Source organism: Cryptomeria japonica, chromosome 3 (assembly GCF_030272615.1).
Source record: "Cryptomeria japonica chromosome 3, Sugi_1.0, whole genome shotgun sequence".
In the NCBI taxonomy this organism is placed as follows: Eukaryota; Viridiplantae; Streptophyta; class Pinopsida; order Cupressales; family Cupressaceae; genus Cryptomeria; species Cryptomeria japonica.
Window position 1 is genome coordinate 397,019,902 of NC_081407.1, and position 24,764 is coordinate 397,044,665.

Genomic DNA, 24,764 nt, shown 5'->3' on the forward strand with positions numbered 1-24,764 from the left:
CCTTCCAAGGGTTGTGTCTCAGAAGCCCCTGCTTTCGTTGAATGCACTTGTGAATAAAAACTTCAATGTTCTCCTTTGAGAGTGCCGTAGTATTAATACACACCCATCCTCATGTTGGCCTGGGCGATGAAGACGTCAGCCCAAGGTAACCAAAGGAGAAAATTATTCAATAATTGACATTTATCTAATAATTTTTTTTTATCAACAATTAATAATTTATTTATTATTTATTTAAAATAAATAGCTTGCAAAAGAAAGGGGTGTTAATCAGCACCGCCTATGAGTTGGCTGGCTGACCCAGCCTATATCAGGGATATTGCATATGTTGCAAGTTTAGTAAGTCTTATGTGTCACGAGGTCATGAGAATATACTAGCAATTGCACTTGTAGGTGCCAAGGGTGAAAAATGTAAATAATTCTCCCCATGGTAAGCAAGAATCAAATTCCTATCAGAAATGATTAACACCATGCTGATCAAAATGTGTCACATGTCCAATTTCACAGAAAAAAAGTTAAAGCAATCTAAGAAAATGCTGACTTATAGATTGAATTGGAAAAGGTAAGTAAATGAAAATCAAAGCTAAAACAATTTGATCTTGCGGAGATATGGACTAAGTTACTGGTTCTGGTATGGATCCTGGTTCCAGTTTGTTGATTTGGCAATTTTTTTTTGGGTTGGGTTCATATATATATATATATATAAAGCTAGTGTTCCATGGAGTTTCCTAACTAGGAGACGGGGGGTCCGAGGGCCTAAATTTGGGGACGGCAAGGGGACAGTGGGGGGATGACGGCGAAGTGATGGTGGGGAGACAGTGCTGATATAAAAATAGAGGTGAATTGAAATCTTCAAGACAAAATCTGCAATAAACATCTTTGTGAGTGCCCCATGAAAGGTCAACAAGTTTTCATGAAGTTAAAGGTTGCAATCTGTATGTAATGGCATGTGACATATAGCAAGTGACCCAGTGGCGTCCCCACTAGAGGTGGCGGAAGTGGTGGTGCTGTGGGGGGATGTTTCCCCCTAGTCTCAGAAATGTCCCCCTATAGGGGATGCGGGTTTTTTTTGGGGGACGCGTCCCTGTGGAACACTGCAGTAAAAGCAGAGATTAAGTTTAGAATAACACCTAGCGTAATATAATCAACAAAACCACCATAAACTCTAATGTCATTTAAAACATAATGATAAATATTATAAAATATTCATTGTTCAATTTTCATGTTCAGTATTAAAATAATAATATCAAGTTCAACAGTCAATTTTTAGTGTCACGAATTTTCTAAGTAATCAACATCATCATCATCATTGACATCAGATGATATGGGAACAATTGAAGAACCACAAGCAGTGCCATTGCCACTATCACTAAAAGTGTGCTTGCTTTTGGACTCCTTAGATGCAACATGTTGGAAAGTAGAAGCATCTAGCTTAGTTTGCTCTAGCTCCATATCCACAACTTTGTAGGGCTCTGGGGGCAATGCTGCCAGTGGGGTTGAGGCACAGCACCCCCTCATGGGGTTTTGGAGGCAGCACCCCTAGTAAGGTCAAGGGGCAGCAGGGTTTGAGGGCAATGCCCTTAGCACGTTCCTTGTCATGATATAGAGAAAGGTTAAGGAACAGTGCCCTCACCACCAAGCCTAAATGAAGACCTTCAAAACCACAATGACCCTTATCGTGCACACCATTTTCATAATTTTTTAAAAGGCAAAGTCAAATGTGGAAAAATAAATAAAATGTAGAAAAATGGATGGATTCAACTTGGGTTCCCCCAGATCTTTCTTGACTTCATCCTAGATGAACCAAACCCCATTCTGCCGCATCCTGCCTGTGTTTGTAGGCGGATTGGACTGGATCATTGTAATGACACTTTTAGAGTTAATTAATTATTAGCATTTTTTTTAATAGATTAAATGTTAAAGTTAAGATGATTTATAAGATGTAATGCTATTAAATTAGATGTAAATAACCAATGTAACTATAACAATTAACATGTAATAATTTGGCAAGAATTATAAAGTCAGTTGTTAACACAGTAAATGGAATAAAATAGCCACATAACTCAATCATATTATCACCAAAAGGCAACATCATATATTATATTCTCAATATCTGTTATCATCAAGGGTTATCAATACTCGTCTGTATCTTGAGCACTTGGAGTTGGAACGGTCATTCTCACTTCAAGAAGATTCAGTTATATCAATTGTAATATATTCTGATTTCAATTGATTGTTCAGATTACTTGAATATTTTATCAAACACATAAGAAAGGAAAAGATTTAAAGATAGAGAGGCTGCGAAGAATTGATGTCCTAAGAATCACTGCTGGATGTGATATTTCCACAATCAACATCAGCCGATAAAAGGCACAGGAATTCATATATCTTAGACCATGCAATAGGTTGTATTGCGAAGGCCATACAGCAGGTGTATTTCAGTGATAGTTGCCAGTTTTGGGATGCCATTTTTGAGGTTCATGAATAGTTGTACCAGTAGTAATCGTAGTCTTCCAAATGAATCAATAGATAGGGTGTGACTCTAAGTGGAAGTCTTGGGAACACAGATCATTGGATGTTCATCAGAAATTTAAGGGTGCGTCTTTGCTTACAGTCTGCCATCACTCTAATAAGAATTTCATCTTGACAATGGTTGCATGATGAGGTAGATTGTGAGGAAGAAGTTTGCTAAAAGTGCTACACGGTAAATGCTAAATTTAAACAGGATATTACATTATTCCTTGTACTTACTTTAGGACACTTTTTCAGCCAGTTTCTCACTCTCTGACACCTGATCTGGTCGTGAATACTCTGTGCAAATTCTTCTTACAGGTTTTCAGCTGTGAAATCTCTCAGGAGTCCTTTTGCACCCACATTTACTAAGCCTTTCCCTCTCTTGAACATTTGTATTGCAGCATCTGCCTTCAAGGGGTTGTAGCAGGACCTACATGAGTAGCACATTTTTATCTTCTCATTAGAGCTTTCTCCCAAGATATTCAGACCTGTCAAGGTCTGTCAATGTTCAATGATTGGGATCAATAGGTATGACCCTGATTATTACAACTTTTTGTTAGAGTGGAAAATCCTTGATAGGTCCCTTTGAGATACCGACACTTGTTGAATACAACTGGATTATGTATACCTTGTGAAACTCAGCAATTCACGATTTCTACAATTAATTGCAATTTCTGCTTCTATGGGTGAATATGTACCTTGTAGCAGAACTTGTGTTTATGTTGGGGTTAGGTCCTAACTTGCCGTAACTTATCCTTTGAATGACTTGAAAATTCCACCATAAAGGTGAAAAGCTGATGCTAAGCTTATGCTATAGAAGCTATTCTTTTAATGTATTTTTTGATTTAATAAGGTAAATAGAATTGAGTTAATTTTTGAAACCTTGAATTGGTGTTTGTTATTCTTTAAGTAGTGTCTTTATATACTGCTTAACAATTTATTTTCTGTAATCATGTGATTTCATTTGTTCAATCATCTCTTGTTGATGTAGATTCATTGTTTTTTGATTCAGCCAATAGTCTACATTTGTTTTTGTTATTCCTTCAACTCTTTGCTTATAATGAAATATTTGTCTTTGCTTAAGTCAACATGGATTTCAGTTGATCATTTATGCTTGATAGTTTACTCTCCATTAAATGTAAAAATCTCGCTGCGTGTCTTGATTGTTGATGCTCCAATGTATGCATCTAGGGCAATAACATAGTTAATTAGTAATTTTACATTTTTGCCAAACCCTCCATTGTAATCATGTATAGGACGCATACTTGTAAATTCTGTCATTAACTTTAGGTAGATTTAGGTAGATCTTAGGGAGATTCCCCTTATAACTTGAAGAATGGCCCTATTGTATGCACTGCTTCATTTTGTTTTGTCTCATAAGGGACAAATTAAAATGCATTTGTTGGGGAACAAGATACAACAAGTCAAGTTTGCAAGCAAATAATTGTATTCCCTTGAATTAAAATCATTTCATCTTGGCTAATAAGGTATACATCAGATCATGAAGGAAAGTAGGGCTTCTTGATTCTGCTTTTTAGATGCATCACTCAAGCACATTTAAGCAAAGATTCATTTTCACCAACAATTTGTGAACTCAATAATATTTTTGCAAGAAATCAAGATCAAGATGAAAAACTATTTCAGACAATGGGTGATAACCCCCATAACAATCATCCTCCACCAGTTCCATGTCGTGGGTGTCTATCATTGCTCCCTTGGCACTTGTAGCTTGCCGTGATTTTCTATCAGACTCAAGAAAGAATTTTCCAAATTTCCATTCTCATGCTCCCTTCTTTGATGTAAAATGAATGAAGACCCTTAGCCTATTTTTCTCAATTTTAACAGTAGGCTAATGGGGTGGTGAATAATTAAATTTAAGTTATCGAGAAGTAACTTTATATTATAATTTTATAAGATGGCTTACATTTAATTATTTAAAAACTTTGTTATAAGTGGATTATAAAGTGTTGCTAGGTGCAAGGTCTAAAAGATGAGTGTTAAAAAGGACACATTGTTGAATTGTTTGCAACACATTGTTGAATTCTCAGGGTCTGTACAAGTCGAAGTGATTTGAGTACAAGTTCTGAGTGGAAATTTATCATTTATTGCTGTTCATACTTCTCCAAAATAGGATGTACATTTTCAAAACTAGGTTGTACTCTTTCAGTCACTAGCTGTACCTTTTTGATGGGTAAATGCTGTTTGAATGCTTCCTTATTTTTGACTACAGCTCTTGTGGAGTCTGTAATAGTTGGAAAACTCAGATTTTGATGAGTCTGGTGCATTCATATTTCTTTCCAGACTTGTCTGTACCATTTGGAGGCAGTTGATAATAGTTAGTCCATCTTTTGCAGCTGCATGCATATTCTATGGTAATTTGATCCATTTAGCTAGCTGCACCACTCATGGGTTTCATCAAAAACATCATTAATATGTTTGCATCCATATTTTACAACTATATCATTACATTGCTGCTGATTATTTTGTTTGGGTTTTGACTTTTCAAGTTCACTATACGATTATTGGTACTACATCATTTTAGAATCCAATATTTTAGTCATTGGATGGTCTACTGCTGGTTACTTTATTTTTATTGATATAAGGCCTTGGACAATTCACCACCAGATCCATGCTATCATTGAAGATTTATGTTGGTTTATCTGCTGGATCCATTTTATTTTCATATCATTATTTGCCAATTTGGTGTGTATCGAAATCGAATGATATAGTCTGCCATTGAAGCATCTTTTCTTGTTATTTGCCAGTTTGGCATGATTGGAATTTGCATATCATTATTTGCCAATTTGGTGTGTATTGGAATCGAATGATATAATCTGCCCTTGGTGCATTTGTGCTTGTTATTTGCCAATTCGGCATGATTGGAACTTTCATATCATTATCTGCCATTTTCTTTTTTTGGATCAGCAATGACTTTTTTGGACTGGAGTTACTAACCAGTGAGGGTCACATTTGGGGGACCCCCTCCCCATGGTTACATTTTCCTTCTGAGGTATTAACACCTCCATGCTTTTTGTCTCTATGCATTTGTTCTATCTCCATGTCTGTGCGACTCCTTATCTCTCCATTTCTCCGTATCTCTCCACTGCATCGGGCCAGTCTCCTTATCTCTCCATACTTCTCACCTTATCCCTCCGCTAACTCTATTAGCCCACCACCAAGGGAGAGGCCTTAACACCTCGCAGAACCATCAATGGTCAAGTCATCACATCACGTGGCAGGGATAGGCCAACACGATGGTATGGTGCATCCATGGGAAGGGGCATTAACACCCCCAACTGCATTCCTTGTCCAGCGCACTCACCAAACCAAAGTTTTAAAACTCGGACTCGCCACGGACTCGGCAAACCAAAAAATTGGACTCGGACTCGTGAAAGACTCGGCAAAAAAAAAACAACCGTAGTTTTACAAAAAAAAAGAAGAAATTAATGCATTTAGAGAACATAAGAGCCATAATTGAAACATTACACATGTCATATGATCTACAAACACTCAATATTTGAAATTTTATCATTGATACTCCTAGTTTCAAACTTTAAAATTTATAATAGCAACACAAGTTTATAAATGTTTACAAAATTACATATAATGATATGTTCAAATGTGAAAAAGAACAATGAACTAAAGAGAAGACTACATCTTCCTCTTTCCAGCTCTAGTGAAAACCAAGGGAGAGATAGAACTAGAGGGTCTAGCTCTAGGAGTCAGATGTGGGTTCTCAAACTCGCCAAAATTAGGTTGAGCGTAGCACCACTTACTGGGGTCTGAGGGTGAGAGAGAGAGGGGTAGAGAGATAGGTCTAGATCTTGGGGGAGAGATGAGAGAGTAAGATAGAGAGTGGTAGAGGGAGGGGTTAGAGGAAGAGTGATAGGGAGATGGATATGTCTAAAATTCGGGGCAGATAAAGTGAGTGAGATAGAGAGAGTGAGAGAATGCTAATAGGAGCCTATTGATTACTGAAATTTGACTAAGTCTGAAAATTTAAAAGATCTTCTAAAACCTAGAATTTGCATTATAACTCTTAGAGATCTGAAACCACTCTCAAACACCCTGCCAATATGTACATGAAATATAACTTAAAGTATAAGTCACATTTCAATATGACATACTTAAATTCTATATTTCATGTATATATATTCTGATGAAGAGAATGAGGTTGTTTTATTCTTGTTTCCTCTCCTCCTTCAAACCCTACAAACTTGTTTTCAGCAAGCAACAATGCCAAATGAGTGAAAAAAGTAAAAAAAAATCACTTAAAATCGTGGCTGGGTGTGTTCAGTGAATGGCGCGAGTCCAAGTGAAAGACTCGCAAGTCCCAGTGAAAGACTTGCGCGAGTCCACTCAAAAAACTCGCGAGAGGACTCGCTAGGACTCGGCTCGCAAGTCCTCGGGCGAGTTGACTTGACCTGCCAATGGACTCGTGAGTCTTGTTGAGTCCGTGGCGAGTCCCACGAGTTTTAGAACTATGCACTAAACCACTGGTCGATGGCAGCTGAAACGCGGGGACGAACGACCTGTAGGGAATCGAACCTGGGACAGCCCAACCATAGGGCCTCGCAACTGCCATTGCGCTGCAGGGTCATCCCCCCTTCATTATCTGCCATTTTGGCATTAATCGATTTTATGGATTTTATATTAATGTAATCTGGTCAGTTAACTGCCAATGTCTTGTTGGTTATTTTCACTGTCCTCATTGTAGTCTTTGTATGCTCTCACCTCACTTACATTGGGAATTTGGTGATAAAAAAGAGTTAGGATTTGAGTTGATAATAGCTCACTTGCCATTTCAAATTCTTTGACTTCAAAGATTGAATTTTCCTTCCCAGCAGTGTACTTGTTCTGGTTTTCGTATTTCAAGTTCTGGGATGACAAAAGAAAACTGATTTGTTGACCATGGAATTGCATGAGGATTTTCTGGAGTACCAAACCCTCTTATCAAAACAGAGCATTCTATGTTTAGGATGCTCTTTTTGTCTATATTAATGAACTGAGACAAAAGAAAGAGCTTTCAGATTCAAGGTATTAGGAGAAGGTTTTTGAGTTTCATAGTGTTTTTAGAATTCTTGCATGATATTAACAGAAGAGAACTTCATCTGAATTATTAGGAGCTGTTGGAGAAGTCTATTTTTGACTTGTGTTAAAAATTTAAAATAGCATGCTATTTTTAGCCGTCACCATTTTCAAGGGTAATATGTTTTAAAAACATGACATTTTTAGCTGGAGCTATTTATAACTAGTGCTATTTTTAGTTTTCGGCTATACTTAGTATTCTCTATTTTTAGCTCAAAGTCAGCTATTGTTAGATCATCTATCTTTAAATCCTTTTTCATGTGAGAGAAGTGTGTTCTAAGTGGGGTTTGTAATAATTTGTGCTGTTAGTTTAATTGGTACCCATATGGTTTTCTTATTAGTTTTAGTGGAGAGGATTTGATAATAAAGCTTGCATGTTACGCAAGTGGCTGTTCCTAGAGTGTAAGTAGCAATTAATTTTTATTTACTTTCATGCAATAGCTTTGAAAACATTATAAATAAGTCCCATATGCACATAGATTTTCAATGGAATTCTCACGTTTGCTTGTGATAGAAATTTCTGTACACCAAGTCTTCGTGATTGCTATTCATTCAAAAGTATTTAGTACATTTATTTTGCAACTTACCAATTATTGAAATCTTTGTATTGCAGTAGGTGTTTGGTTGGTCTCTTGTAGCTTTGAATGCAGCTATTATAATGTTTGTTGTATGTGTTTAATCCTACTTAATCCCTGTGTGCTTGCATTTTTTAGTCTTTGCATTTAGGATGCAAGCATGTAATCATAGATATATTTTTAGTCAAAAAGTATAAAAACATTTGCCTTGAGTTGAAGAGCATCTCAGTCATTTACTCTAGGTGAATCTCTAAAGATAATTAATTTCGTCTAGCATGAATGTAAATGACCCTAGAAAACATTGTAAATAAGCAAGTACATATTGTCTAGATTAGGTTAGTTTTTAATTTACCGGGAGCTTGCCCTTCAAATTCAAAGGGTGGTTGTACAACACATCTATTTTATTTTGTGTCATATTGAAAGGTGTAAATTAAAATGCTAACTTGTGCCAAGGTTTCAGATGTTCCTACTATCAAAGAGTGGCACTCAAATAAGATAGCAATGCTACTACAAAATCCCTGCCAACAAGGTGGCAAACCCTTAGTGACTCACGTGTAGAAGTGATCAATGAAAGTTGGTGTCATTTTGTAGTGGTAGTGCTATGAAAAAGTTCTGCTTTAGGCTTTTCCAATGTAACAAAATGACTTGAAAATCCCTCTTTAAAACAAAAAAGTTAATGCTAAGTTTACATTCCAAAAGCTTTAGGATTTCTCCTTTTGTTTCAGTTTAGTTTCTTTTATACCTTTCCTGCTTTGTGGTTAAAAGCATACCCCAGAAAACATAGGACCTATCATACATAGGAGCCTCCCCTCTCAAAGGCAGAGGAAAATTGATAGTTCCATAGCAATTTTCCCAACTGTTATGGATAGTTGTTGCTGCTCATTGAGTGAGTCAAGCTTCAAATTAGTGAAAATCGTAGCAACAAATCTTGTTTACTAACAAATTTTTGGTGACTCTACGAGGGATAAAAATTGGCTAAATTTTATCAGTAAGCTGTCAAATATTTCTCTAGAAGAAAGTCAATTTATGCACATATGACGATCCATTATAGTGCGGGGCATGCGTTACAACCAAACATTTATTGGCTGGAAATAGAACAAGAAGACGTTATTACTTACTTGCATACCCTTGCCCAGAGAAATAAAGTTAATCAGGTATTGGATGATGAGGAAGATGCTGGAGAAGAAACTAGGAGACAAGCACACAAAAATTTGTTTGTGGCATGGCTTGTTGTAGAAAGGATTGTGGCTTTGCCAAAACAGAATTGATTTAACCTTGTGCAAGCAGCCCAAGATAACCAGTAATAACTCAACACATTGGCTATGAAAAGAATTCAACTTCAAAAGATACACGAGAGAAGCTGACAAGAAAGGTGCGCAAGATGCATTTTTTGACCCCTTAGAAAGAACTGATTTTTCTGTGTTTCCTACACTTGCAAACAGAAAATTATTGATAAGTAGGCCATATTCCCCAATGAAAACACTTTAGTTTATTACACTTGCCAAGCACTTACTTTGCATGGTATGGTTCTACCTCTTGTTAATTTCCAGCATATATCATTGCAAATCATGGCACAACAAACATTGGTCCCTAGGAGTGCTGGCATTGGACCTCTTGCACTAGTAGCCAACTCCATGATCTACATCATGGTTCTAGAAAGAATCTTTCATTGTTTAAAGGCAATGGAAAGGTTACCATAGATGAGCACAACAATGGCATCTTCACTACATTTGTAGTATTAGGTGTGCAACATAAAGATGTAGTTTTTAGGCTATTTATGGAGTCTCTAATTGTAACATGCCACTAATTCTATGCTTAAAAGAAAATAGATTACTATCTATATTTAGATAAAACTTAAGCATTTCAAAATAAAACATAACTACTTTAGCTGAAATGGAAAACTAACTGCTCTTCAGCATAAATAGAATCTAATAAATTCATCTGGAAGGAAGTTAATCTTTTATTGAACAATAACTTGGAACATATATCATTATGCTACTCAATATGAAAAAGAAATCAATATGATAACTTTCTTTTTCAAAGGAAGAGATAAAAGTTCAGAGATTACAAATCATTTAGCTTTCCAACCAGAACTTTCTGTAACAAGCCTCAGCATAGTCTGGAAGAGGAAGAGTGTCATCAAGGGCTTTTCCACCCAACCACAGACTTGGCAGTCTCCCGCGCCCCTTCAAATTGGAAGTGATCTGACCCTTCACGAGGGTGTAGACTAAGGACTGGATCTTGTTGCCATTTTGCCATCTGAGCCTGGTGTTTAGAACCTACATGCAGCTAGTCAGTCACACACTATAGGTACTCCTTAACAAGTAGGACCAGCTGACTAGTAGGTGTATTTGGTTTATGTGAACTGATGGTCACTTGCATAAAGCAGCACCACCTTGGCCAAGGTTTTAACATTGCAAGCACATTCAACACACTGTCAGTATTCACCACCCTTGCTCGACTTGTACATTCAATTCTTGATCTCAACAGACTCATTGGTTACCAACCTTCTAAACAAGCCATCTGCTTAATGTCTGCTGACAATAATGGTCATGAACGACCATCATAGGATAAAAACATACACTCGAGCCAGTTGACTCATTGGTTACAAAACTTTTAGGTTCAACTGACCCTAATCATTAGTTACCTAACAATCTCATGTTAACTGACATTAACGGTCTACAAGGACCTTCATGGGATTGTGACATAATCTGACAAGTTAACTGCTATAAATCGCCTGTCTCTAACAGACTTCAACCGTCATCATGGATTTGATCCTAATACAACTTGGTTCCCTTATTCAGCTGAACTGAGACTTCATATAATGACTCAACAGAAAATACGGTTCTGATATCTTTTCGGATCAAATTATTTATGTCTTTGTATATTCCAAAAGTATGCATCTAATTGATGATAAGAATCCTTCTTCAGGTCTTGTGACCATGGAGATTGGTTATAATCTGATTATAACCAATGTGCATTGATTCCAAGATGAACTGTATTCGGTTCGACTATGAATTGAGAGTGGAAAACAAATAAATAAAGAATGGCTGCCATACTTGGCTAGTATGCCCTTGGGGACTAGCAATTATATTCTATAGTGAGTGCTCTGAGGTTGCAACTCAACCATACTATAAGCAAGATATGAATGCAGTATTCAGTTTTCTTATGATTAAGGAAAGACACTGTATTCGATGAGATGCAACAGTATATCTTCATGATTCAGAATTGAGAATAGATTTATCTTCCTTAAGTTCAATGTTTGATTTTGAATGAGTAATAATTTTCACTTGGCAATTTATCTTTACAAGAAAGATCATGATCATGCAACAACTATACATCAGCTACTCAAGACAAAATGTACACAGCTATGCAAGACAGAGTAATCACAGTTATGCATGATAGTATGTTCACAACTTATAGAGCATGATTCTTTCGATTTTTCCTCTTTTCTTGTAATATCTTCACTTATCAAGAGTAATGCATGATTAATCTCTGCTTTTCAATCGGATATGATCTAGATGCATTCATGATCTGCAGGGTAATACAAGAAATATAATAAGAAGTTTTCCATAATGGATCCTGCTCTATCGTGCCATTAGCAGGGCAAGCAGACAACATTTCCCTCTGTAATTGTTGTTATTTAACAGTAAAATATAATTATCAGCAATGCACCAATCAACATTTAAACACATTCAACTTCTATCTTTTAGCAAATCACAACAGCAATTGATGCATCCATTTCAAATCAGTCTAAAGAATATGACATGCCTGATGGTGAGATGAAGTGAGGAAGGATATGCCCTATGATTGCAATGCCAGACCATGATAGAAGAAAATCTGGAATAGTCCTTGTTTCTTCCTATCCCGACTTATCAAGTGTTGAATAAAAAGTTAGGAAATAGTATTATGAATGCGGGTTCTTCTGCTATGGATACGCAAATCTTTTCTTACTGTCTGAGAGATGATGATAAATTAAGAGCCCTCCTGAAGGCAATAGGCCTTTCTTTTTAAAAGGAACCGATGCAAGTTTAACACTCACAAGAAATGTATGTTACGCCCATTTGAAATGGTAGAGGCAAGAAACCGCAATCCCAGAGGTGGCGGCAAGGTGAATACGCCTCTCACAAAAGAATATATCGAATGCAAGGCCTCACAAAAGATTAAGTCAAAGCAAGGCATTGATTAACATTGCCGATTAAGAAATTAATCCATTATATAGATATTATTATTATCTACCTCGATATATATATATATATGTATCATACATATTATTATTATCTCCATTATAATGATATTATTATTATACCATCATTAGGAGCCATATATCATACATATATCCATATGCATGTACGTATGTATATTCGTACATCTTCCATAATTGGATGCACGCATACATGTACATATATGTATTTACATGTACATATGCTATATGTACTCATAACTAAGCATGCATCAATACACTAATTGATAAGTTTATTTGTTTGAAAATAATTTGATTCATTCTAGCTTGCCAGTTCGGGTTCGGGCACCGGTTCGGGATCGAAGAACCGGTACACTGGTACAGCAAAATTTTGAAAAGGGGTTTGGGTTCGTTAGTACAAAAACATGTAAATTTTATATATATATATATATTTTAATATTTGTGCAGCCTGTAAGCATGAATTAAGATTAGCATGCCACATAGCATCATATAAACAACAAAACAAACATAAACTTGTAATCATAGCATCATGATCATACCATAATAGCATCATATACATCAAGTTTAATATCAAAATGACAAAATATTCAAGTATCATTGTTTCAACTTTCAACAATATAAAGTTCAATCATCAAATGGATCAGCTAATTCATCCTCCTCCTCCTCCTCCTCCTCATCATCATCATCATTGACATTGACATTAGATGAGCCAACGCCACTTGCACTTGCACTATAAGTTTGCTCGCCCTCCAAGTCATCAAGTGTCAATGCAAGAAGCTGAGAAGCGGGAGCATCCAAATCAGTATTCTCTGGCTCTATATCCCACATCTTCGTTTCCCCTTGTGTGTAGTCACGTTGTTTGTGTGAAAGAAGACGTAGGTTGGAATGCACATATACTAAATTCTCCGCTCTTTTTGATAGCAACCTATTGCACTTTACTAAGTGGATGAAAGAGTATGTGCTCCAATTTCTTTTTGAAGCAGATGAACTAGCAACCTATGAAGACAAAGTAAACAATTAAAGTTATACATTAATAAAATTAAAATTAAAAATTACTAGCAACCTATGAAGACAAAGTAAACTATAAATACACTTGTGATAAATTTTAATTAATTAAACTTGTGATAAAACTTTTACAGCGAAGGGTTGTAGGTGTTGGAAGCATGCACCATGGAAGTACCACCAACTATGAGCATCCTTCTTGGATCTATGACAAAGTGCCTCAACACTTAGACCATTCCCATTTGCGAATTATATAAACTCATTTGTAACAATATCTCGCAAATCATCATCAGGATATAGTCTAAGAAATGCTGCCTTGTACCCATCAGATACTTCTAGACCTCTCCATGGTGGAATCCTTCCTGGTTTATCAAGAAACTGATTGCTATAGTACTTTGGTGTCAAGGCATAGGCAAGAAGATGCAAAGGAGTGGTCATCTTATTCCACCTTTCTACAATAATTGCTTTCACTTCTTTGAAGAATTTCTCCTCGGGGTCATTCTCTTTTGCATTTATAGTGAACTTTATTTTTTCAAGCATTGAGTCAATGCCATCATAAATCTCACCAATGCAAGGCCTATCCATGTCGGTATAGCGAATCATACTCATAATGGGCTCAGTGATACTTAGGAGATATGTAACAAGTTCCCACCATTTCTCATTCAATATTCTCTCCCTAATTTTTTCTGCCCTCTCACTGCTACTCTGCTTCCATACAGTCCAATTGTTGTTGATCACCATATTGCATAGTGCCACTCTAACTTTCACAAGTTGTCTTAAGACGATTGTGTTTGATGCAAAATGGGTCTTAGCAGCCTATAACACAAATTAATGCCAAAATGATTAAAAAATAAAGCCAAACTTTAAAGAAGAATACACAATATAGCTTACACAATGATATTATGAACATTGAAATTAAAAAAATCAGAAAATGTAAAATTAAATTACTATTTCACTTACCTTCAATAGCTCCAAATTCGAAAAGGATCTAAAAATCCCTTGAGACATGTGGTGGTTTGTGATGAACATTTGGATGTCCTCAGCCTCTGCATACACATCTTTGATCCATTTTATTTTAGTCCCAATCCTTTGTAGCATAAGATTGAGTGAATGGACTGCACAAGGTGTCCAAAAGATGTGATCATAGCGTTCCTCAACCAACAAACCAGCAGCTCTACAATTTATTGCATTGTCCATTATGACTTGGACAACATTGCGGGGTCCCACTTACTCAATGGCGGAGATGAGAATTTCTGCAATAAATTGGCCATCTTTTACTTGGCCCTCACAATCCATAGCTTTCAAAAACAATGCCCCTTTAGGGGACACCGCTATGACATTGATCAAGGGACGATTTATAGCATCTTTCCACCCATTTGAAACAATTGTTACACCTGTCTTAGCCCATGAATCCCTTATGGGTTTCAATGCATCTTCAACCCTCTTCACCTCTTTGTCCAATAATGTTCCACGTACCTTCTCATAACCTGGGCCCTTATACGCTCTTGGAGCTTCATTAACATTTTTTATCATTTGCTTCCAATATGGGGAGCAAACAACATTGAAAGCCAACCCATTTGCACAAATGCACTTTTCTATATATTGGTCAGCAATGTCTCTACTCTCATTTTGAAATGCGGTTTCCAAAGGTCCCTTTGTTCTTTTGCGTGTCAAGGGTGGTTCATTTTCAGGTTCATTTGTGGAAAAGAAGGGGTGGTCTTGTACTACAACATCGGGATTAGATGGGGCTTGCATTCCCCTTATTTTCTTTGCTACGGTTTGATTCAATCTACGGGCTTCTCTCTCTTCTGCCTCCTCATGCTGCTTAAAATATTTCATCACTGTCTCATCTGGTATAGGTTTACCATCTTTTAGGGCATTTTTTGATGCCTCTTCCTTTTATTCCACACAAATGGCCTACCACCCGATAATATGAACTATTACGTTCAATTCAACATCCTTGGCATCTCCAATGGAATCTCCCACCTCCTGGAAGTGGGTTTAAAATGTGAACATACTTCCATAAGGGAGAATTCGGATCATTTCTTTGTTTTGTAATTGTTTGTTCATTGCCAATGGAGGAAGAGGTAGATGCCATTCTAGTTCCTATGGCAAGAAATAACATAAACATATTCAAAAACAAAAACAAAATAATGAAAAACAATTAATGTTTCATGTTTGACAATTTGTGAAACAAAAATAGTTGGAAAAAAATGTTAAAAAACCTACCTCTTGTAGCCAATGGGAGCTTGCAAATGTATGGAAATGATGCTGCAACACTTGTTGAAGCTTCAAAAATCAGTCTTCAACTCCTCCTGTTTGATCTTGGAAGCCAAACTTTGTTCACCGTTTCTTCAACCTGCTGTCAAAAAAATTTTGTTTGCAACACAAATGAGGAGAAATGAGCCAAGATTATGTTTTAGATGTCACTTTTAGGGTATAAAATTGACTTTTTACATGGCGGATTTCAAAAAAAATTTAAAGTTTGCATAAAAAAAACCGTTTTGGTCCGCCCAGCCATCCAAGTTCGACCTGGGTCCACTCAGGTTCGACCTGGTTCGATCTTGGCTCACCCGGGTTCCAACCAAGTCGAACCCCCTTTGGGAAATTCGAACCCTGGTCGAACCAAGGTTGGACCGGACCTGAACCAGGGACCCAGACCATACCGGACCCGAACCAGGGGGGTGTGGAGGCGAACCCGGTAAGCTAGGATTCATTTTATATCTTTATTAAATTATTAACCCAAAGATCAACAACACACACACATCTACCCAAGATGTTAAAAGACCAACTACCAATTGACAGGGTGAGATAACCACCCTATCTACCAAGGTGACAACTAACTTCTTAATTACTTGACACCAAGTTCATGGTTCGATGGCAAGTTTGATCAATCTGTTGTCTACACACCTCTCCTTGATGATACTCCCCCTCCCTTCGAAGGCATTGTTAATCTTGCATCCACTTGGTAACATAAAAATGGTTAGATCATTTTTACCTTAATAATATTCACAATTATATAAATAACATTGTCAGAATCAATCATTTCAAATCCATAGTACAACTCAATTTAAGATTATGCATCCTCATATGCAAGTAATGACATAATGAATACAATTGCATTATCATTTAGCAACCTATATTGAAAAGAGGGATGCAACACTAATTGATGTTCCAATAGAATGGTTCTATCAGTGGCAGCTAGGTTCTATACTTTCTTGGGAGGTATTGAAAAGAAAGTTTGAAGAATGATTCAAGACTGTAGAAGATGAACACTCCTTGCTAGCACAAGTAACACAAATAAAATCAATTGCATGAAGTTTGAACTAATGTAAGAATTTTTAGCCAAGTATAACAAGATCATTAATATAATTGAGCAGGCAAAGAGGCCTACAACAAAAAAGCAAACGTTTTTCTTCATAAATGCATAGCCTCCTGACATCAACTTCCATTTGAGAAAGGCAAGAGTTGCCAATTGAGAGGCTACCCAAACTATGGTCATAGAAGTTGAAAGTGTTTTGCTTACGACTAGGAAGAGGAAGAAAGAGTTGCAAACTGGTAAATGTCCAGCCATATCTTCTACTGATCCCATGGTGCAAAAATTGACAAATGATTTAATTGCTTTAATGAAGCAGATTCCACGTATACAATAGCAACCTCTATACCAAGATGTTCCAAGGAAAGGTGTTGCACAGCCCGATAACAATAATAAAGCTTTGGTTTACCACCTCTTGGCACAAAGGTGTGCTCTAGAGGCACCTGCTACAATTGGATGCAGCAATAATGTGATGTGCACTTTTCATTTGACCATTGATCATGATGGTACCACATGTCCTGAAATAAATTGGTTTATTTAAATGACTACTATGAAAGAAGCCATTGAAGTTGAAGCCATTTGGGAGGAGAGTGCTGATTACAATGGCGACTCTACTATAAATTTCCTTGAATAAGAGTCTGATTCAGAATGAGGCAACAATATTCTTACTGGCATAAATTGGTCAATTGTCATTGTATCTACTAGAAACTAGCAAGCACTGGCAGCCAAGGATACTGGAAATCAAACAATATCAGCCACATGATGTTTCTAACAGTCCCAGATACAGGAAAAACTATAATTCTAAATATCTTGCTGCAATACCATCAACATCACTTCATAGATCAGTAGGTGCACATATAACTACTCCTAATTCCAATAATGTAAATAAGACGTGATTTTTTTGATGTAGTTGATCATTGTAAAAAAAGTAAAAACAAAAATTCAAATTTCACAAGATGAATATTTGTGGATGAACCCTAGTGAGTTGGGAGAACTTGTACAATTTGTTAAAAAAGATTCTTCTTCCTCTCTTCCCATCATTGCAAATTCTTTTGGTCAAATAACTAAGCCCAAAGTGTGTGAAGAACCCTCTTCTAACTCATCTTCCAACAATATATATATCACACCTGTGTGAAGCCAGATGGAAAACCCAATCCATTCTATATATCTTTCTACGTAGCTGGTCTTAGGTTGAGCAATTTTATTATAGATTCTGGAGTCTTTGACAATGTCCTGCTGGCAAAAGTTGCTAATGCCCTTGGTCTCTCCCTACAAAACCTTCGGGAAATGTTGATAGAGACTAAATAAGTCCTCGAAGGACAGATTAAAGATGTGTAGGTCTCCTTTGCAGCATTCAAAAAGAAGACACAAAATTTACCTTGGAGAAACTCAATGCTAGAAAATTCCAGCAGCTTCGTGCTGTACTTCCAATCTCAACTAAAACCAGCAACAAGTATACATCAGTTGATCTTATGGAGCCTTCAAGAACATTGCAGAACCATTATAGCATTTTTTTCAATGCTCACACAACCTTCTGCTGTTCTTGGACGCCCTCAAAACAACTTACATCACTTGTATGCTTGGCTGTACAACCATTCTATATGCTAGATTGTTTTAAATGAGCTCATTTGATATTTAAGCTTCTACATGATCACCAAAATAATGCCAGATGATATGAAACACTTTTCCCTCTCGATAGTCCAAAGTTAGAATGCTATGGCTTCTGTTCTAGGTGGTTGAGTTCTTTGCTTCTCCTATTTGGATAGCTTGTGAAATTTGTGCAAAGCAAGATCTTATGCAAGCGAATTTTTATGCCATTTACTTTGGGTACACCAATTTGGCGAGCAACTGATGTCTTTTCTTAAACCTGTTTCTCAAACCTGGAAAGGTCCCCTTGGATCCAAACCACCCACAGGGTCACCTTTTCTCCAGACCATCCTGATCATTTCCTTGCAGTTGTACAATCTGTACATTTGTTCTTTCTGCCTAATCATCTTGAGTGTGAGTGTGCACATGTTTGAATACATCAATGGTCATACAAACCATGAAATAACTGATAAAACTAAAACAAACTGATTGCATCAAGTATGAATTGGATAGCCCCACCAAAATCCTTTGGAAGTTTCCTTTGAAGTGTGGATGTCTATTTAGGTAAATTTTGTAGACTTACTCCCAATGTCCTTTAGCAATGTTGTTGGACACAAACTGATTGTAATTCCTTGGAAGAATGTTTTGGGGACATTTCTCCATCTTTGGAGGTCCTGAACATAGAACCTTAGAGATGGCATCTCATATCCTGGAGATATTCTTTCCACTTCTTGAGATTTCTTCCCGAATATCCATTTATTTCTTTATTTCCACAAATGCCATGAGAAAATCATAAAAGCAGTTGCAGAGCGCTGAACTGGTCTGATTTTCCTCTACTTGTTAGAAAAGATACAGGAGTCCAAAAAGCAATTATAAATTTTCTCTTATATTTAAAACTTGATTATTGTCTCTTATATTTTCAGGAATATTAAAGCCATGGGGAATTTGGATGACGTTATAATTAACTTATTAATTATTACCCTTTGGCTTATTTCTATGCAGATAAATGCAGAGGCTGACACATTTTTCTGCTTTGTTGAGTTGCTAAGTGACTTTCGGGATCACTTTTGTCAACAATTGGATAACAGCGTTGTGGGCATACGTTCTACAATTGCAAATTTGACTACACTCCTTAAGAGACATGATGAAGAGTTATGGCGTCACCTTGAGGTTACTACCAAGGTAATAACATTAGCTTATATATCTCAAATACAGATTCCTGTGAAATGCCAAGATCTATCAAACTTAAGGTGATTTTATTTGGGTAATTTTTTTATTTTTGACATTTATGGAGATAGTCAAAAGAGTGGTTTGAAACTCAACTATTCAACTTTTGTCTTGCTTTGCTTGCATAATTATCTAATTACTGACTATAAGATGTGTGAATGTAGTTTGAAGTTATTTGTTTTTTCTTCTGTGTACGAATATGGTCTAAATGACACTTTTTATTTTGTTCTGCTTCTAATATCAGCTCCTTTATTTGCAGTAAATGCTTATCCATCTTATGGAATGACACCGTTACAGCTTTCTCCCTTCCTGTGGCACTGACTGTAGAAATTCTCTTGGCATAAAACAGGCCAAGGGAACTAAATTAAGTCGTGGAATCTAGTGCTTCGCATCATCCAATGAATCACAGAATAGGAATTAAGGGAGAAAGATGTCCTTATTTGAGAACATATCTAGATTTGAGTATGTTGTCAAATGGTTTTGTTTGCGTGGTGTGTACAATTTTCTTTCTACCAAGAGGAAGAATAATGAACTATTTACAAGGGACTCTTTTCACATGGTCAAAAAGGACAATTTTAACAGAATGCAGTTTTTGTCTGAAACTTAAGGTGGTCTAAATTGATTGTAATGTAATAGAACCTTTATTGAAGGTATTGAATTCTTAGGCTTCGAGATCGATTGCTTATGAAGGATGAAAGGTTAGTTTAGTTATTTAGCCCAGTTACTATTCAATGAGAAAAGATGAAATGAATACTTAGGCTATTAGGATGTCCTTGACTCCAGAAATGCCACTTTTCTCAGGGGACACATCCCCATGGAACACTGATTCAACCAGCAAAATATTTGTCCCTGTTTTTTGTTTTTTTTTGATCGGTAAGCTTCAAGATTTTTAGCCTGGCCCGAGTCCAGGGCAGGTCACAAGGAGGACCTCCTCCCCAATCAACTAACAAGCCACTTATTCAACTCATATCAACTTAGTGTTAAAATAATATTAATATCTTCTATAATGGTCATCTTCTATTTTTAGTGGTCATCTTATTTAGCTTGTTAAGTTAGCTTTTTATTATGTAATTAGCTTTTAAGCTTTATTTAGCATTTAGCTTTTTCGTTTTAGTTAATTAGCTTTTAAGCTTAATTTAGCTTTCACGCTTAATTTAGCGTTTCGCTCATTTATCTTTTACTTTAACATTATGTTCTAATTATAGAACATCGTCTTGTAACCTCTATATATACGTGTGTATATCGTTCAATATAATCATCTGATTATTGAATCATTCATTCAATTTATTTTTCACTTAGAAGCCACAATGGAAGTCCAAGAGCCACCATTTGAATTCCAACACTAGATGTCACTTTGGCGATTCAAACATGGATCTTTATCTTGAGAACCTTATGGCCTTGCCTTTAGAGCACAATCCCATTGACAGATCTTTGTCCCTGTTGCATCCTTCTGTTTGTCTTTATTTTCTGATCTTCTTTTGTTATGTTTGATATTCTGATCTGCTTTTTGGCTTTTATTCGAAGGAAGTGACAATTGGATCTCTCATAGTTATTTCATTTTCCTGATGTCCTTATGGCATGGTACTTTTGGTGTTATACATCGACATATATTAGATAAGGAGAAAACAGGGAATATAAGTACATAAATTTTTAGATTTATTAAGTTGCATTTAGCTCTTCATGTCTTCTGGAAGATGAAAGTAATTACTCGCTTATAAAAATTGAATTGTAATATACAGGTGAATCCTCAGTTTTATGCATTTAGATGGATAACTCTACTTCTGACTCAGGAGTTCAATTTCCCTGATTCCTTACGCATCTGGGATTCTCTTCTAAGCAATCCCGATGGCCCTCTGGTATGTTTTTATTATACGTTTGTTCCTAATTAATGAAAATCAGGGCATTACTTTCAAAATATGATGAATGTTTATTGCTCCATTTTTTATTTCATAATATGACGTTTTTGGTCATTTTTGGTATACTTTTGTTTGATTTAAGGTATTTGATATACCTTTCAGATGTCTGCTATGTTTTGCCACTTTGTTTTTGTTGTTAATATTTTAATTTGTTGCCTTCATAAGTACTTGGGCAATTCTTTGTATGTAGGAAATCCTGCTTCGAGTATGCTGTGCTATGCTGCTTTGCATAAGACGCCGATTGTTGGCTGGTGATTTTACAACGAATCTTAAGCTACTTCAACATTATCCATATGTGGATACCAATCACTTGTTGAAATTAGCAGAAGAGTTAAAAACAAGATCGATAGAGTAGTGGAAGTTGTATTCAGATTTTCAAATTGATCGCCTCTTGTTTTCTGCAATTTGGAAATATACAGAGAATATTAAACACTATTATTCTGAAAAAAATGTTTGTCATCTTCAGTTCAATATATCCCGTAGAAATTGTAAAAATTGGCATCATAGAAAATCACGTGCTATATGTTTGGACATCCTGTCTATAACTACAACATTCCTTTTTTTGTCATTATTATTTAGAAAATGCTTTCTAGATTGCTACTTATGTTGTGTCTGTCGATATAAATTTGCACCCCCACACATCAAATTGTTATTGATCAAATGAATACAATGTTGATGACTAATCTTGGTTCAACAAATAATTCAAACATAAATTGTTGTTGTAACGCAATCATGTAACTATTCACAAAACCATTTAACTATTTATTCAATATCCAATTATTTAATCGCACCCTAGTAACTATTAATCAAACTAGCAATAAATCTTAATTCCTTGAATTTAATATTTAAACCTATTTATTAATTTATGATATAATATTAATTCTTAACATTTCCCCTTATTATACCATAGTCTAAGATATGGAGAGAATACATACAATGATACAAGTATGTAAACTAGAACATGCATAGTTTAACATATTTACATCCATAATGCATGAACTGGGACACAGCAATCCAGACATATTACACACACACAAGTAAATAGGAACACACTCAATTGTTTACTGCAAACCAGCAAATTATATTGGGTATGAATAAGGACATAATCAACTAATTACACCAAGCAATAGATGGAATGGCCTCACTATGCTTCATCAGTGGGAATGATGTCAGTGAAATTGTATGCACCATGACAAACTCATCTGTTGATAAAAAAAATTCAATATACGAACAGATTCTTATTCGCAAAACAGACTAGATTGGGCCTTACTACTTCAGGCAAAACTGGCAACAAAATTGGTCTTCTGTCAAATTGTACCTTATTGTACAACCATCTTCTTAACTAAATACTACTAAAACATAACTCCAATCTTTGAGCTAGTAGTGAACTCAAGACTGGAAGTTATTCTCCATTCTCCTACAGGTTGATCGTGATGGCCTAAAGACCATTGAATCCGGTGATTGTATTGGCATGTTCTCTAAAGGTTTTGGAATTTTCTTAGTACTCGTCACCACTGATAATGTACCTTGTTGCAAAAATACAACTGTTGGGTTTAAAAAGGTAATATTCAATGATATTTTAATGGAGACAATTAAATCCCGCTTCTTGAGAGCGCTGGAGAAAAACCCTTTGAGGGGTGTTTTAGAATGACGATGTTCTCATGGTGGCAAAGTTCTATTAGAACCTGATTTTTAGATACGAAGTTATAAATTTCAGTACATCCTTCGGGTAAGATTTACGAATTTTAGTCTAAACCCCATACGAACATGAGTGCTTAAGTAAGGTGCTTCTGGATAGTTGTTTTACAATATTATTTTGATCATCTTGACAATATTCTTTAAAAAATATAGCATTGTTTTTCTTAGTATTTGTCACCTCTATAGGAATTGGAATCCCCCTCAAACAAGAAAAGTGTTTGAAAAATGCGCCTTGTTTGAAAAATATAACTTATGGGTTAAAAAAATATGATGTTTAATGACATCTTAATGGAGAAACAATTAAATCTCACTCTTTGTGAGAGCTTGAGAAAAAATGTTCCAAAGGATGATTTGTTCATGGTGATAAATTTTTATTAGAACTTGCCTCTTGGATATAATGTTATGGATTTAATACACACCTTTCAAGCAATATTTATGAATTTAAGCCTAAACCACACAAGTGTCTATATGGTCCCATCCACCCCAACCAAGTGGACTTAGTAAGCTAGTTAGGAGAACAATACCAGAGTAATAGTGTCAAGGTTGAGGGCATATAGGAGAAGGTAGATTCTAAGTTCTTAAAACAAATGATTGGGAAGAGGACTATGATGCATCCCACACTACATTGAGGGTCCATCCTCAATCTCAAAAGGGTTGTGCAACCTAATTGGATAATCGAGAGGAGGATTATGGTGCATCTCATACCACATCAGGGGTCCATCCTCAATCTCGAAATTGCCATACAACTTGAAAGTAAAATTCTACAATGTGATGAACCTTTCCAAGTTGGTGAATTTTGATGTCTATTTCCCCTAAGTCATTGATGATAAGTTTTGCCACCCAAGAAGGTGGTAGTAGTAGTCTATAACACCACATGATTTTGGTGATATTGTCATCTAACCCCTTCACAACATGGGTAGCATTTGAAATTAGACACCTCAAGCTATTACTGATAGCTAAATAATTCATAAGATACTATAGTAGCTCCTAGCACCGGTCACCTATATAGTAGTAGTGATAGTCTACTAACTGCTTTGATGTCAATTAGGTTAAAGCTTGTGGTCATCTACTAGTTTGATATTTATTGGAGTTTTAGCCATGATAGTCTTATGATGGGGAGCATTTCGAGGTTAACTATGACCTAATTTTGGACACTTAGTTGGAGAATATTAGTGATCATTTAGACACACCCGCGAATTATCATGAAACAAATTACCATTATATTTTCGAGTCATTACTTGTATATACATAGTTGGTAAGGGGGTGAAGGTAGTGATACATTATTTTAAGTCAGTGAGACTTCTCAAAAGGTTGTAGCCTTCCGGGCAACTATATTTGAGCAGTGAGCTTGAATGCAAGAGCATTCCCCATCTATGTAATATTTATGTACTCTTGGCCATAGTATATGAATATTATGGGTTCCATCCCCACTGTGGTTTTTCCCTTTCTGGGTTTCCACGTAAAAATTCCGATGTTGTGTATTTGTGTATTCTTTGTCGCATGTTTATGTTCTTTTCTGTTATGCATTGCTAACCGGTCGATAAAGAATAAGTTTGAGGATTTAATTTCTGGCAGATCACTGATTCACTCCCCTCTCAGTGATCTCTAATTCTAACAATTGGTATCAGAGTGTCTCAAGA

General features: G+C 36.1%; 1 protein-coding gene across 7 annotated transcripts in view; it reads left to right on the top strand.

Annotated features, from left to right (window-relative positions):
* LOC131047874 (uncharacterized) overlaps window positions 1-22,028 on the top strand; it is a 40,610-nt gene extending 18,582 nt beyond the window's left edge. For 5 of the 7 annotated variants that reach the window (XM_057981672.2, XM_057981673.2, XM_057981671.2 and 2 more), the window contains 3 exons: window positions 19,286-19,465; window positions 21,250-21,366; window positions 21,617-22,028. In XM_057981672.2, coding sequence (XP_057837655.1) covers window positions 19,286-19,465; window positions 21,250-21,366; window positions 21,617-21,781 — 462 coding nt within the window. In that variant the 3' untranslated portion in view covers window positions 21,782-22,028. Of the gene's footprint in view, window positions 1-19,285; window positions 19,466-19,769; window positions 20,450-21,249; window positions 21,367-21,616 lie in introns of those variants that run through there. The other 2 variants (XM_059218364.1, XM_059218365.1) reach the window with 2 other exon arrangements.
* Window positions 22,029-24,764: the final 2,736 nt, after the last annotated feature.